We start from the raw sequence: 12,883 nt of genomic DNA, 5'->3' as shown, positions 1-12,883 counted from the left end.
GGGTCAATGATGTAAAGACCACCTTGTGCCTTACCAATCCCCCTCATCTTTCCACTGGAGAGATTCTGTATAAGAAAAAATTAGGGGTAAAAAGAAACAACACAATTAAGATCGTTAGTAAGTTTTGAAACAGAAAGAAGATTATAGTGAAAATTGGGAACATAAAGAACTTTGGTTAACTGTAAGGTAGGTAAAATATTACAAGTGCCAACATGGGTAATGGGAACAGAAGAACCATTTGGAAGTCTAACACAAGATGAACCCAATGCACATTCAACTGGAGATTCTAAAGATTGAAGATCAGACAGTATATGGTCAGTAGCACCAGTATCTACAATCCACTTGTGACCAATGTTAATCATACCTACTAAACTGGCAGCAGCTTCAACAGCAGGTTCCTTATTCAACAAATTCATGATTTGTCGATATTATTCCCGTGTAAACATCGGCATCTGTGGACGAGAACCAAGAGAATCCATGCCTTCATTACCATGTGCAGGAACAATAGTAGTAGCAACATTATTCACAGCAGAATCTGAGCTAGTATTTCCCTTTCTCTTTGTGAATTTAAAATCTGCAGGATAGCCAACTAATCTATAACAATTCTCTCTTTTATGTCCCTTAATCTTACAATGATCACATGTGCCAAAAAAATGCTTCTTCTGTACCATTTGAACCGAAGAAAAAGGAATTGGATCAACTCCAATATTACTAGAATTGTGTTTTCTCTGCGACTCTTCTTGCATAAGCATCGAGTAGGCATGATTAACAGTAGGTAAGGGATCCATTAACAAAATTTGACTACGCGCTGCATTATAAGTCTCATTCAAACCCATAAGAAATTGAAATAAATTCTGCTGTGATACCAGAGTAACATTCTGTCGGGATTGAATACACCCACAAGAAGATGACGGCACCAGTGCATTATACTCATCCCAAAGTAATCTAAGCTTGGTAAAATACGCAGATATGGAAGCAGTACCTTGAAGATGAGAAGCAATCTCACGATGCAAGAAGTAAATTCTTAAGCCATCAACTTTGTGAAACCACTCACTAAGGTCAGTCCAAACAGCTGCTGCACTTGACGCAAACACGATTCCGGCCGAAAGTTCTTTGCTGACAGTATTGAGAATACAAGATAGTACAATCGCATTACACCTTTCCCATTGGTAACCCATTTCTTCTGGCAGTGATTCTTTGGAACAAGTGCCATCCACCAGCCCCAATTTGTTTTTCGCTAATAGTGCAATCTTCATCGTCCGACTCCAGACATTATAATTTTCAACCCCATGTAACTGATGCGATACTAGCAAAGTTCCTGGGTCGGATGGATGCAAATACAGTGGATGATTAAAATCAATGGTTGATTCAGAGGGATTCATGATAACTCACCGCCTCTGCTATTTGAAAAAACAAAGAACCGACGAACAAGACGTAAGAGAAGATCGGTCGATTTGGGGGGAAAAAAACCTTAGATTACTAATCCAATTTGGGATTAAAGACCAAATTTGGGCTTCCGGCTTACTTCATAAGCCCAATGGACACTTAGCACAAGAAAACAACAGCAGCCCACTATCTTCCAATTATATCAACAATACAAAATAAAAGCAACCATGGAAAAAATACCAGAATGACCGCAACCAATGACTAGCAAACAGCATCGGAACTATCATCGGAAAAGCAATAATCGCCGGAGCTCTGATACCATGTTAAAATGATTGAAAATCATTGAACTAATTATGGAAAATTCCTCAGTATATTAGAAATTGACAGTACGTTCTATATTTATAGACTTTTACTAACTAACTAACTAACTTATACATAACTGATTCTAACCACTTTGCCAACCACTTTACTTCTCAATATCTCAAAAATATATGACAGATAGAATAGAAGACAATGACACATTCAGTAATCTTAGCATGGTGTTGATGAATACAAATGAATTTTAATGAATATGAAATCTCAGCATTGGTGCGTGTAGCCTACGACTATGGAACAATTTCATCATTTACTGTGTTCAAATCAAAATGCAAGGGATCATTATTTCCAATTTCAACTCAATAAACCTGATTTTTCATTCCTAAAACCAGCTTTGAACCTAAACTTTACCATCCCTTGCTTATGAGCCATAACCAATCAAGTGTGACCCCTGCAAATATACCTCCTAGGAGAAACAAAACAAGCAAATTCCCTAGGAGAAACAATTGTCGAGATATGGAGGGGTGATTTAAGGGCTTTGGAATGTTTGGCTGAAATTGGTGGATTTTTAAGGGGTAATTAAGAAATGGCCCTAATTGGTCATTTTGGTACAACCGTAAGGGACCTTTGCGCTTGTAGCTGCAATTTTCTTTCACCACCGCAAGAATTTGTTGAATGTTATATTTTAATAAACTATATGAACTAGATAAATGAATCATTGAATCGTAAATTGGCGATAAACTTTATTCAAAAAACATTGAAATTCAATTTTATCATTCAAGATTTTGATGTTCGTATATAATACTGTCAATGTAAACTTCTTAATTTGAACATCTATGGAACTGTCAAGATCTGTCTGCTGAACTTTTTGTATATGAAGAAAGGGTTGGAACTTGGAAGTTGCGAGTCGCTACAAAGACGGAAGGAGCCAAAGATTGAAGAGAATTGAATCAAAGGATAGAAACCACGACATGAAAGCCATAGCTGCAGACAACTGATATCTACTGCATATATTTGACGGGTAATATGTCGAGCTGACATTGACCAAGAGACTTGTCACACTAGCAGTAGAGCAAGTCGCGGCTAGTGAGAGAAATGACAAGGCCTGCAATCAGATAAAACACATGTTTTTACATCAAATTATGATAAGGGATAACACCATGGTGATGATATGCATAATAAGCCTTGTAACATACCCAGTCTCCAACAATGACAACCAGCAGTACCCTTGGTTGTCGTGGTAAGCCTTTAACGAACACGAAATATGCATCAACCAATGCTAATGACATACTCCATGGAGTCACTAAACCCATGACTGTCACCAAGTAGCTGCGAAAAAATTTAAAGGAAAATTGGAGTTTGATTTATTACCCAACAATTGGTGAGCAACAATTAAAACACAAACATTATTTTCTATATCATTATATCTAATGAGCAATTGAACATTATAGTTTGTACTTGCAATTGATCGAACAACACTATAGACAAGGCAAATTTTTTATCATTCAATAGCCATACAAGACCACTATCTACTTTTACAATTCACCTTATCTTGATTCACTTGACATCAAGCTTAATCATCCTTGATATTAGCACTTGATGAGCTACTTGACTCTGGCCATTTTGTTAATTGCTTAAGGGTGGGTTGGATGGGCGATTGGGTACGGTGCGGTGCGTTTAGCTTACTTTTTGTCTCACGCTACAGTATCGCTACAGTATCTAATCTCACCGCCACCGCTGTTTTTACACTAACCGCAGGTAAACGCACCGCCCATCCAAACCTACCCTAAATTAAGGCCTTTTTCTTGTACAAATGCTCCCAACATTGTGCATTTTATACACAAAAAAGACACATTTTTTGCATTTCCCTTCACCTAGTGAAAAATTTTAATAGAGGAAAGAGAATAACAAATAATTTCAATCTGAACAGAGTCGAAAATAAGAAGTCCAGAAATCCAGCCTTGGATAACAAATATCATCAGCATATAAGTTATATTCTATGGTCTAGTTCAACAACTAGCCAAGTAACAGGTCATGTATATTGAGAATGGTTTTGATAACTCTAATTGTTGAAAGTCCAAATTCAGTCATCCATAAAAAAAGCAATTGATCTTTGCATATCCCTGAATCAAAATAGACTCTCAGATAACTTTACCCTTTCAATCATTAAATGGCACCTTTCCCTGCAGTCATCCATAAGCAAGAAGCAAGATTTCCTAAAAATGGCTTTTTTTTAAACCTTAAATCTTTTTGCTTTCATAAAAAAAAGAATTCACCTAATTCATTTTCTACCTAAGCCCAAAAGCCCTTCCCTTCAAACAATTTCCATGAAGATACTAGTAGGAACTAGAAGTACGTTTGCTCTCTCCAACATGGTAAAGTTGCTATTTTACATGGCAAAAAGACACACAAAGTATCCAAATCCTTAAAAACCAATCACTAAAATGATCACAATTGTGATAGTTTTTCCCCAGAGGTTCCCAAAGTAACACCAAAACCAGCTATTAAAAGTTGACAACAAATTGAATTCCGAGAAAATATCAGAAACAAAGAGACATGGGTATTGAAGATTAAAAGCCAAAGAGAGGAAGAAAGATAAAATATGACCAAATAAATGGAAGAATCTTAAAACATTGACAATTACCTAAAAGAAGTATAGCTATAGAATTCAACATCCAAACACATAAAGAGAAGTAAAGCAGTGGAGAAAACAGTTTGTCCCAAACGAAGAGTAAACCTGGCGCTTGTTCCCAACGCCCGTAGCACTGCTTGCATTGTCCCTCAGGTCATCTTATTTCTCTGTTTCTTCATATTTAGTGTATTCCCCTAAAACCCAATAAAAAAGCTGAGGCCAAACACTAGGAGAAGGGATTGAAACAATAGAATTCATGGTAGATTTGTCTGAGAAAGAGAGGAAACGAAACAGAATATGCTGAGAAGAGAAGATATGCGACTAACTTTTACCTGGAAGGAAGATGAAGAACGGAAGAAGAAAAAGGAATGAAGAACAGAAGAAGGAGAATGAGCCTTACCTGGATGAAGGAGGAACTGAAAAATGTCTTACAGAAATGAAATCCGTAAGACATTTTCCCTAAAACCCATTCATTTTACCCGTGTCTTGGAAAATATTTTCCAAATGTAAAATGTTTTCAATCAAACAAACACTGGAAAATCATGAAAATATTTTTCGGAAAATGTTTTCCTGCAAACAAACGAACCCTTAGGTGACGTTTTGTTCGTTGTAATGGAATAGAGGCGTAATAGGTAATCCTTTTGTTTGGTTGAATGGAATGGAATAGAGGTGTAATAGTATTCTTGTGTTTTGTTGAATGGAATGAAGTTGTAATAGCATAAGGGAAAAAACTAAAATGACTAGAATACCCTTAGCACAATTTTTTTAGGTAAATGATTATTGTTATTGTTATTAAATTTTAATAACATTATTAATATCAATAATAAATAATTTAATCATATTTTAACATAATTATTATTAAGTATATTTTAATTAAAATATATAATTTAATAAAATTCTTAATAATAAATATTCTTATATGAATTTACTAAAATCATAATATATAATACTACAAAATATAATTTAAAATAATTATGATTAAATATATTTTAATTAAAATATATAAATTAACAAAATTCTTAATAATAAATATTCTTATATGAATTTACTAAAATCATAATATATGATACTATAAAATATAATTTAAAATAATTATTATTAAATATATTTTAATTAAAATATATAATTGCATAAAATTCTTAATAATAAATATTCTTATATGAATTTACTAAAATCATAATATATAATACTATAAAATATAATTTAAAATAATTATGATTAAATATATTTTGATTAAAATATATAATTTAATAAAATTCTTAATAATAAATATTCTTATATGAATTTACTAAAATCATAATATATGATACTATAAAAGATAATTTAAAATAATTATTATTAAATATATTTTAATTAAAATATATAATATAATAAAATTCTTAATAATAAATATTATTATATGAATTTACTAAAATCATAATATATAATACTATAAAATATAATTTAAAATAATTATTATTAAATATAATTTATAATCTACTTTATTATTTTTAAACTGCAATACATATTTAATGTGCTAAAATATCATTAGTGAAACAAATAATTTAGTTATTCTACAATAAAAAATTATTAGCAGTAATAAATAACTTGAGGATTATATTTTGTATAAACATAATTTTCATATATTAACAAAAGGTTAGATTAAAATGAAATTCTACATCATAATCCATATGTTATACAGTTTTACAACATCAAAAAGTTTGAACATTGTAGTGACATACCATCCCAAATATTACAAACAGAAAAAGTTACGAAAATATCATCAATAGAACCATTATTTTTAATGGTCAGCAAGAAATCTTCTGACCCATTTCAACCGCACATCAGAAGGTAAACTAAAGAAAACGAGCATTTGAGTTGGATGATCTGGAATTTTACTCAAAGCTCGATACCGCTCATCCACAGATAAACCTTCTATTTCACATAAGGTTGGATATAAATTTGTAGCTTTTTCTTGAATGATCTAGAATTCTTCTGACTTCTATTAAACTACCACATCGGAGGCAATACTCCTACTGATTTGTTCGCCAATGGCCCACATGTTTTCCGCCAATAAAGTGGCAGTCTCATTAAATGAAGAAGAAATATTATCACTTGCATTAGAATTCTTCTTTTTCTTCTTTGAAGATGAGGAACCCCCTTGGTTTCTATCTGGTCGCGGCTCCGTAGCGGAAACATCCACGTCATCCAAAGAGACATCAGTTTCGCAGTTATAGAATTCGTTTCTTTCTTCATTCATATCTGTAGTAGGTACACCCTGAGCATTTATTTCTTCAATAACATCAGGGGCTGTTTGAGCATCTTTACCAGTCGCTCGATCTCGTGCGTAGATGGCAGTAAGTTGGTCGTAGTAAGAAAAACTACGATGTCTAAATTGACCGGCTTCTTTATGACTCTATAAAAATGAGGAAATCATATTAGTTATAAGTTGAGAATAAATAAGATAATAAAGACTTGAAATAATTCTTACATTTAAATAAGAGTTCCAAACTGCATCTTCAACAACAACGAGCTGCCTATGCTCATCCCAACCAAAACCGCTATTGTTTTGGCCATTAAGCATGTCATACACGATTGACCAATCCCTTTTCAATACCCTAATCCTCGATTCCATATTAGGCCTAGCCTTCAACATTGCATTGGGTAAAGCCTTTTCTAACATTTTTTCCAACTCGTTTAAATAACTGGATTTAAACCCTGTATCAGCATTAAAGGTTCCAACATTGTGCAAGTCCACCATACAGGAAACCAACGCTGCATCTTCTTCTGGAACCCATTTCTTTTTGGTTCCTCGAGATGTTTGGGAAGAAACATTTGATTCTGAAGCACCTGACATAATTATCTTAAGAAAAAAACAAATTAAAATTAAGTTTAATATCATGAATCAAAAGGTGAGCACTTTATAAAATTAAAATTAAGTTCAATATCATGAATCAAAAGCTCAACATTTTATAAAATTATAACACATGACAAATGAAAATAAATTAAATTATAATTCAACAGGTTTAGTATAATACAAAAAACAATTCAAACACCTCCAAAGTTTCACAAACTAGATACATAAAATAACATAAACAAATTAACTCAAACTCATTTTGTCCCTAAACCTAACTAATTTCTAGATGCTTGCCATTCATCGAACATTTGGTTAGCTAGTTCCATCCTCTAAGTAGCCCATGCATCCGATGGATGAATACTTACGATATTCGGTTCATCGTCATCTACCACATTACTAGGTTTAATACTCATATGGGTTCGAATAAAATTATGGAGCAAACAACATGCAATAATGATTCTATTGTGCATCCTTACAGGATAGAATGATGGACTCCTAAGTATTCCCCATCTAAGTTTTAATAACCCAAAGAATCTTTCAATAACATTACGTGCTGAGGCATGTTTCATATTAAAAAATTCTTCCGAAGTTCTTGGCTGATAACCCTGATGCCACTCATTCAAATGATATCGTTGTCCTCTAAAAGGTGCAAGAAATCCTTCACAATTCGTGTATCCAGCATCAACTAGATAATAACAACCTATAAAAACAAACTTTTTTTAAATGATTAATTCACCAAAAAAAGTTTGAACTTTTACAAATTAACTCAAAGTCCTCTAACTTTCCACTTTACCATGAGGAACTTTTAGCCCATGTCTCCTACTAATGGCATCTCAAAGAACCCGTCCATCAGCAACAGAACCTTCCCAACCAGGAAGAACATAAACAAATTGCATATTAGGTGTACAAACACGTAGCATATTTGTTGCTATGTCACCTTTTCGCGTTCGATATCTAGCTTTATCAACTGTTGGAACCCTAATCTTAATGTGGGTTCCATCAAGAGCACCTAAGCAATTCTATATCACATGTTATAAAACCTTGAGTTAGGATACTATATTTAAATCTAAAACAACTAAATTATGTACAAGCTATATATAAAACTCAGTCAAATACCTTAAACCATTTCCACCTTGTGTCTGAAGAATTAGCTGTAATTGGCTCTGCCTTTTTAAATAACACATCTTGTAAGCGTATGACAGCATTTAAAACACTATGAAATGATCTGCTAACAGTTTCCCCGGACCTAGTTAAGTGATGCTTGATAACTCGATTTTTAAGGTGATGGGAAATAATATGTAAAAACATTGCCAGTTGCTCATCAATAAGCATGTTCCTTGATGACTTCAATCCCCCTAATGTTTCTAACATCTTACATAGTTTAAAAATGACAAATCTATTCATCCTAACTTGTTCAATACAAGTCTCGTCACTAGCATATATAAGCCTTTTCACATAATCCCGCTTTGCATAAAAATCTAAAATATAGGATCTAATCCTTGGTCTATAAGTATGTAGGCTATGGCTGACACCCAATGTAAGTAAGAACCAACATGCAATTCTACAGATTTGCAACCATATTGTCAATGCAATACCAATTTTTTTACGTCTCACACTTTGTGCAATTAAAGGCAGATGAGCCATTACTGCAAGATACTTCAAATTGTAGTAAAAGGGTCACATTTCTCCAATACTAATTTCAATAATAGTAAAATAAAATTAAAGAATTTAATTGCCAAAAAACTTACAGTGATTTACAAGACGCTTAACTGTGAGTAGAGGAAACAATCGAACAGGCTAAAGAAGAAGAGGAAGCAATAACACAATATCAAAGAAAAATGAGCAATACATATTTAGATTCTTTACAAAGCAAAAAATTGAAATTAAAACTATCTTCACAAGTAAAAAAATTGAAATTTACTTCTTTATCAATCAACAAGAAAAGAAAAGAAAAGTGTGTATTTTTCTAGATTTGATTAATTGATGACTAACGTTTAATAATTATTTTTTTATAAAATATCCATTTCATTAATATAGTATGTTAAATATCTTCCTTTAAAAAATGATTTGTTTGTAGCATTTTACTTTCTTTTTTAGTGATAATTATAATTTTGTAATGTTAATTATAATTGTTGTAGCATTTGATTAGTTTTAGTGTTAATTATAATTATAATGTTTGTAGCATTTGATTAATTTTTAGTGTTAATTATAAATTTTAGTGTTAATTATAATTATAATTGTTGTAGCATTTGATTAATTTTTCGTGTTAATTATAATTATAATGTTTGTAGCATTTGATTAATTTTTAGTGTTAATTATAAATTTTAGTGTTAATTATAATTTCTAGTGTTAATTATAATTATAATGTTTGTAGCATTTGATTAAAAACTTTTTAAAATGATTAATTCACCAAAAATAATTTTGTATTGTTAATTATATTTTTTATCAAACAATATAAGTAATATAAAAACATTGTTCAAATATAATTTTAATCAAAAAATTTAAGTAATATAAAACATTGTTTGAAGACCAAAATTAAATATAACATAAATTAAAGATATCAAAATAAAAATAGTTTAATAATATATTAAAAGATTAAAATAGTTTTAAATGAAACATATAAAAATAAAACATATCGAAAATAAAAACATATTGAAACTAAAATATAACCAAAATGTTCTTGTTTAAAGTAAAAGATCAAATCCAAAATGTAAATGTAGTTTAACATGTATATATTGTCTTTTATGTATTACTAGAAAAGAGTAAATGGTATCATCATTGCAGTGGAGATATTTGTTTATGTCCGTTACTTGATACTTGTCTGTCCACCTGCATCAATAAATAATAAGGATGTTATCAACTTTATAAAATTGACATCACTTGTGTTAATATAAAATCATACATGGACAACCGTGGGATACCATCAAGAAACATACAGAAACATACAGAATAGAAACATAAAGAGACATACAGAATATAAACATACAGAAACGTAAATTGAATATAAACATACAGAAACCATTTCCACTTGAAAACTTCAACAACAACAACATTGGTTATGGCTTAGGTGCATCATATCAACTCTTCTCTTCATCTTCCCAACCATAGTTACAGTATAAAAAAAACAATCTTTTGTTATTAAATGATTTCTAGAATAGCAACACTAAAACAAAATGAATTTTAATCATATTTGCCAAGACAATCCAAACAAGAACCAAATTCCCAAAATTTTTGTTTTAAAACCATTGGAGCTAATGGCATTAGGACAACAAATGAAACTACGAGAAGGTCGGGGCCGTCTTTGCCCCTATTTTATCTTGATTGCGATAGTGCACCACCCAACAACGATAAATGGCAACTTTGTTGACCACCAAGATCAAAAGGAATATATATATATATAGGACTCTCGTAGGAGCCAAAGTGAAACCCTCATCATCATTACACTATCTAATTTCTAAGCCTTCAAAATCCCATTCCTTGGCTGTGAAAGCTTGGATTGAGTGAAGTCTTCTATACTTCACCTTTGCTTTTTTGTTGACAGTTTTCTAAGGTTTTTCACACAAAATAAGCTGCTAGAATAGGTTTCTCATTGATGAATTAATCAAATAAAAGGTGGATTGGAAAGTATGAACAAAATTTGTCAGTGGTTTCTCTGCAAAAAATCACTATCCCATTTCACTTTCGACCAGGGTGACCTACTCATATCATTTAACCACGTCATGGTGTCATACAAATATGAAAACAGCATTATGCAAATAAATGGTATAATTTTGTACGTAAAACATGCACATGCCAAAGGAGATGAGTAAAAGGTTTACAATTCCAAAGATAGGTAAATGACAGCTTTAATATATTGACAGTGCAAAAGGTATTAAGAAATACTATAAAACTGGACCAAAAGAGAGCTGAAAAGACGGCAATAATAAAACAATAAAACTGGCCATATGACTAATGTTGCAGCAATTGAAGTAGTGTAGATACCAGCTGATAAGATTACCAAGTAGACATTCACAGAACACGAGGCAAATAACAGCTTTTGATCTCTGTATCTTTCATTTTCTAAAGCTACGAGAATTATATAACTTTTTGAATAATGGTAGCTAGGTTGTCCAGTAACAATTATATATTAGTTTAATTACAAATTTCATCACAAAATCTTTTCTTTATGATACAATAATAATGCCTGCACAACACTTTAAACAAATAATGGCTTGAGATATTAATTAGACTGATAGAAAAAGATTAAGTTGTCAGTCATAATTCTCACATATAAAAGGATCAATATTTAAGTATATTAGGATGATAAACCAAGTCCTAAACAAGCCATTCAAGGGATTAGAGTAACCTACTAGGGAACTCCAAGAATAGAATGGGTACCATAACTAACAGTCCAGGTGAAATACAAGTAGGGTATTCAACATTCACCAAAGACATGCCCAAAATAGACAAAACACCAAAAACAAAATGAGGAATGAAGGATTTCTCCATTTCCCTTTTATACCCTGAAAGCCAACCAATTAAAAACTTTTAAAAACAAAAACCTGGCAGAAATGGGTTTATCAGAAGACTATCAACATTATCGGCTGAAATAGAAACATCAACATCAAAATAATTACATAGATGCAACAAAGATGCAAACAAACCATCAACAAAGATGCAAACAAAGCTGATGTATGGTTCATGTAATTACAAAGATGCAAACAAACCTTTGCTGAAATAGAAATGAAGAAGAAGCAGTAATTTGGTATTACCTTAAAAAGTCTTGGGTAATTTCACGAACGAGCCTTTCGAAAGGCAGTTTCTGATGAGGAGTTTAGTACTTTGTTGGTACTGATGGATTTCATTGCATCCAATAGAAACTTTATTTCTTCAATTCGTGTAAACAAGAAGAAAATGTGACTGAAAGGGGAAAAGAAAAGTTCAGCAGAAAAAGTCTCAACCGAAAAGGGGAAAGAAAATTTGAAAGAGGTGAAAGAAAACGTACCGGGAGATGAAGATGAAGGGCGAATGGATGTTTGATTTGGGGAGGAAGAAATCTGGAGTGAATTTTGGGAAGAAGAGAGGCAGGTTATTTTCGTCTAAAACCTAAACGGTGTTGCCTTGAATGGGTATGCAGACCCCCAACCCCTGAATACCTAAACGGTGAGATGAGGGAATGACAATGTAATAGCTATTCAGTGGAATAGAGGAAACGGTGAACCAAACGCATGCAACACTATAGCGCGCGGAATTTATGCAGAATGGAATAGCAATTCCATCCAACCAAACGTGCTCTTAGTTTTGACGCAGAGAACCTTTAACATCGATACCACGCACCTTTGAAAGTTCTAAACTTCGATTTCTTCATATAATTTTGCATGGGAAATACACCACCACGGTTGAGATTTATTCAAGACTTTGAATCATCAATACGGTGATAAATAAAATATAGGACGTTGGAAATGATTAATGAGAGTCAATTTCAGATTTTGCAAGTTTAACATGGAAAGAGATAGAGCATGATTTATCCAAGCCTTTGAAGCATCTAGAAAAGATCCATCCCAAAATTAAAAGTATCAATATGGTGAAAGATAACACGAGTGCCAATGAAATCCATCATAAACTCAAAAGCATTAAGATGGCTAAGGATAACTCAGGCACACCAAAGAAGATCCATCTAAACTTTGAGGTAGAGGATAGCTCAACCCTTGGAAGCATCCCAATGGTGGGAAGAT

The 12,883-nt window shown here is 32.2% G+C and overlaps 3 protein-coding genes and 1 long non-coding RNA gene across 4 annotated transcripts; all 4 read right to left on the bottom strand.

Annotated features, from left to right (window-relative positions):
• Window positions 1-2,581: 2,581 nt before the first annotated feature.
• LOC105767404 (CASP-like protein ARALYDRAFT_485429) lies at window positions 2,582-4,476 on the bottom strand. Its single transcript, XM_012586917.2, has 3 exons — window positions 4,346-4,476; window positions 2,898-3,030; window positions 2,582-2,806 (listed from the first exon to the last, which is right to left on the bottom strand). Exons 1-3 carry the CDS (start codon window positions 4,474-4,476, stop codon window positions 2,612-2,614), a joined length of 459 nt encoding a protein of 152 aa, XP_012442371.1. The 3' UTR covers window positions 2,582-2,611.
• A 1,516-nt stretch (window positions 4,477-5,992) lies between these two features.
• LOC105763485 (uncharacterized protein At2g29880-like) lies at window positions 5,993-8,994 on the bottom strand. Its single transcript, XM_052629690.1, has 3 exons — window positions 8,918-8,994; window positions 6,804-7,175; window positions 5,993-6,728 (listed from the first exon to the last, which is right to left on the bottom strand). Exons 2-3 carry the CDS (start codon window positions 7,167-7,169, stop codon window positions 6,318-6,320), a joined length of 777 nt encoding a protein of 258 aa, XP_052485650.1. The 5' UTR covers window positions 7,170-7,175; window positions 8,918-8,994; the 3' UTR covers window positions 5,993-6,317.
• LOC128040590 (uncharacterized) lies at window positions 7,209-8,893 on the bottom strand. The gene is made up of 2 exons (XM_052629691.1): window positions 8,286-8,893; window positions 7,209-8,178 (listed from the first exon to the last, which is right to left on the bottom strand). The coding sequence occupies exons 1-2, from the start codon at window positions 8,811-8,813 to the stop codon at window positions 8,098-8,100; spliced, it is 609 nt and encodes a 202-aa protein (XP_052485651.1). The 5' UTR covers window positions 8,814-8,893; the 3' UTR covers window positions 7,209-8,097.
• Window positions 8,995-9,835: 841 nt separating the features above from the next.
• LOC105767405 (uncharacterized) lies at window positions 9,836-12,656 on the bottom strand. Its single transcript, XR_008195330.1, has 3 exons — window positions 12,154-12,656; window positions 11,921-12,068; window positions 9,836-9,998 (listed from the first exon to the last, which is right to left on the bottom strand). It is a non-coding gene; the product is annotated as an uncharacterized LOC105767405 (long non-coding RNA).
• Between the last annotated feature and the right edge of the window lie 227 nt (window positions 12,657-12,883).

This window comes from Gossypium raimondii, chromosome 4 (assembly GCF_025698545.1).
Source record: "Gossypium raimondii isolate GPD5lz chromosome 4, ASM2569854v1, whole genome shotgun sequence".
NCBI lineage: Eukaryota > Viridiplantae > Streptophyta > Magnoliopsida > Malvales > Malvaceae > Gossypium > Gossypium raimondii.
Note: the sequence above shows the minus strand (reverse complement) of the source record. Positions and strands in the feature narration are given on the sequence as shown.

Coding starts and splice junctions, on each gene's coding strand:
- LOC105767404 (XM_012586917.2), bottom strand. CDS start 4,476: ATGCAAGCAGTGCTACGGGCGTTGGGAACAAGCGCCAGGTTTACTCTT. Junction 3,031..4,345: donor TATAGCTATACTTCTTTTAG/GTAATTGTCAAT, acceptor ATTTTTTCGCAG/CTACTTGGTGACAGTCATGG. Junction 2,807..2,897: donor TTGTCATTGTTGGAGACTGG/GTATGTTACAAG, acceptor ATCTGATTGCAG/GCCTTGTCATTTCTCTCACT.
- LOC128040590 (XM_052629691.1), bottom strand. CDS start 8,813: ATGGCTCATCTGCCTTTAATTGCACAAAGTGTGAGACGTAAAAAAATT. Junction 8,179..8,285: donor CAAGGTGGAAATGGTTTAAG/GTATTTGACTGA, acceptor AGAATTGCTTAG/GTGCTCTTGATGGAACCCAC.
- LOC105763485 (XM_052629690.1), bottom strand. CDS start 7,169: ATGTCAGGTGCTTCAGAATCAAATGTTTCTTCCCAAACATCTCGAGGA. Junction 6,729..6,803: donor TTTGGAACTCTTATTTAAAT/GTAAGAATTATT, acceptor TCATTTTTATAG/AGTCATAAAGAAGCCGGTCA.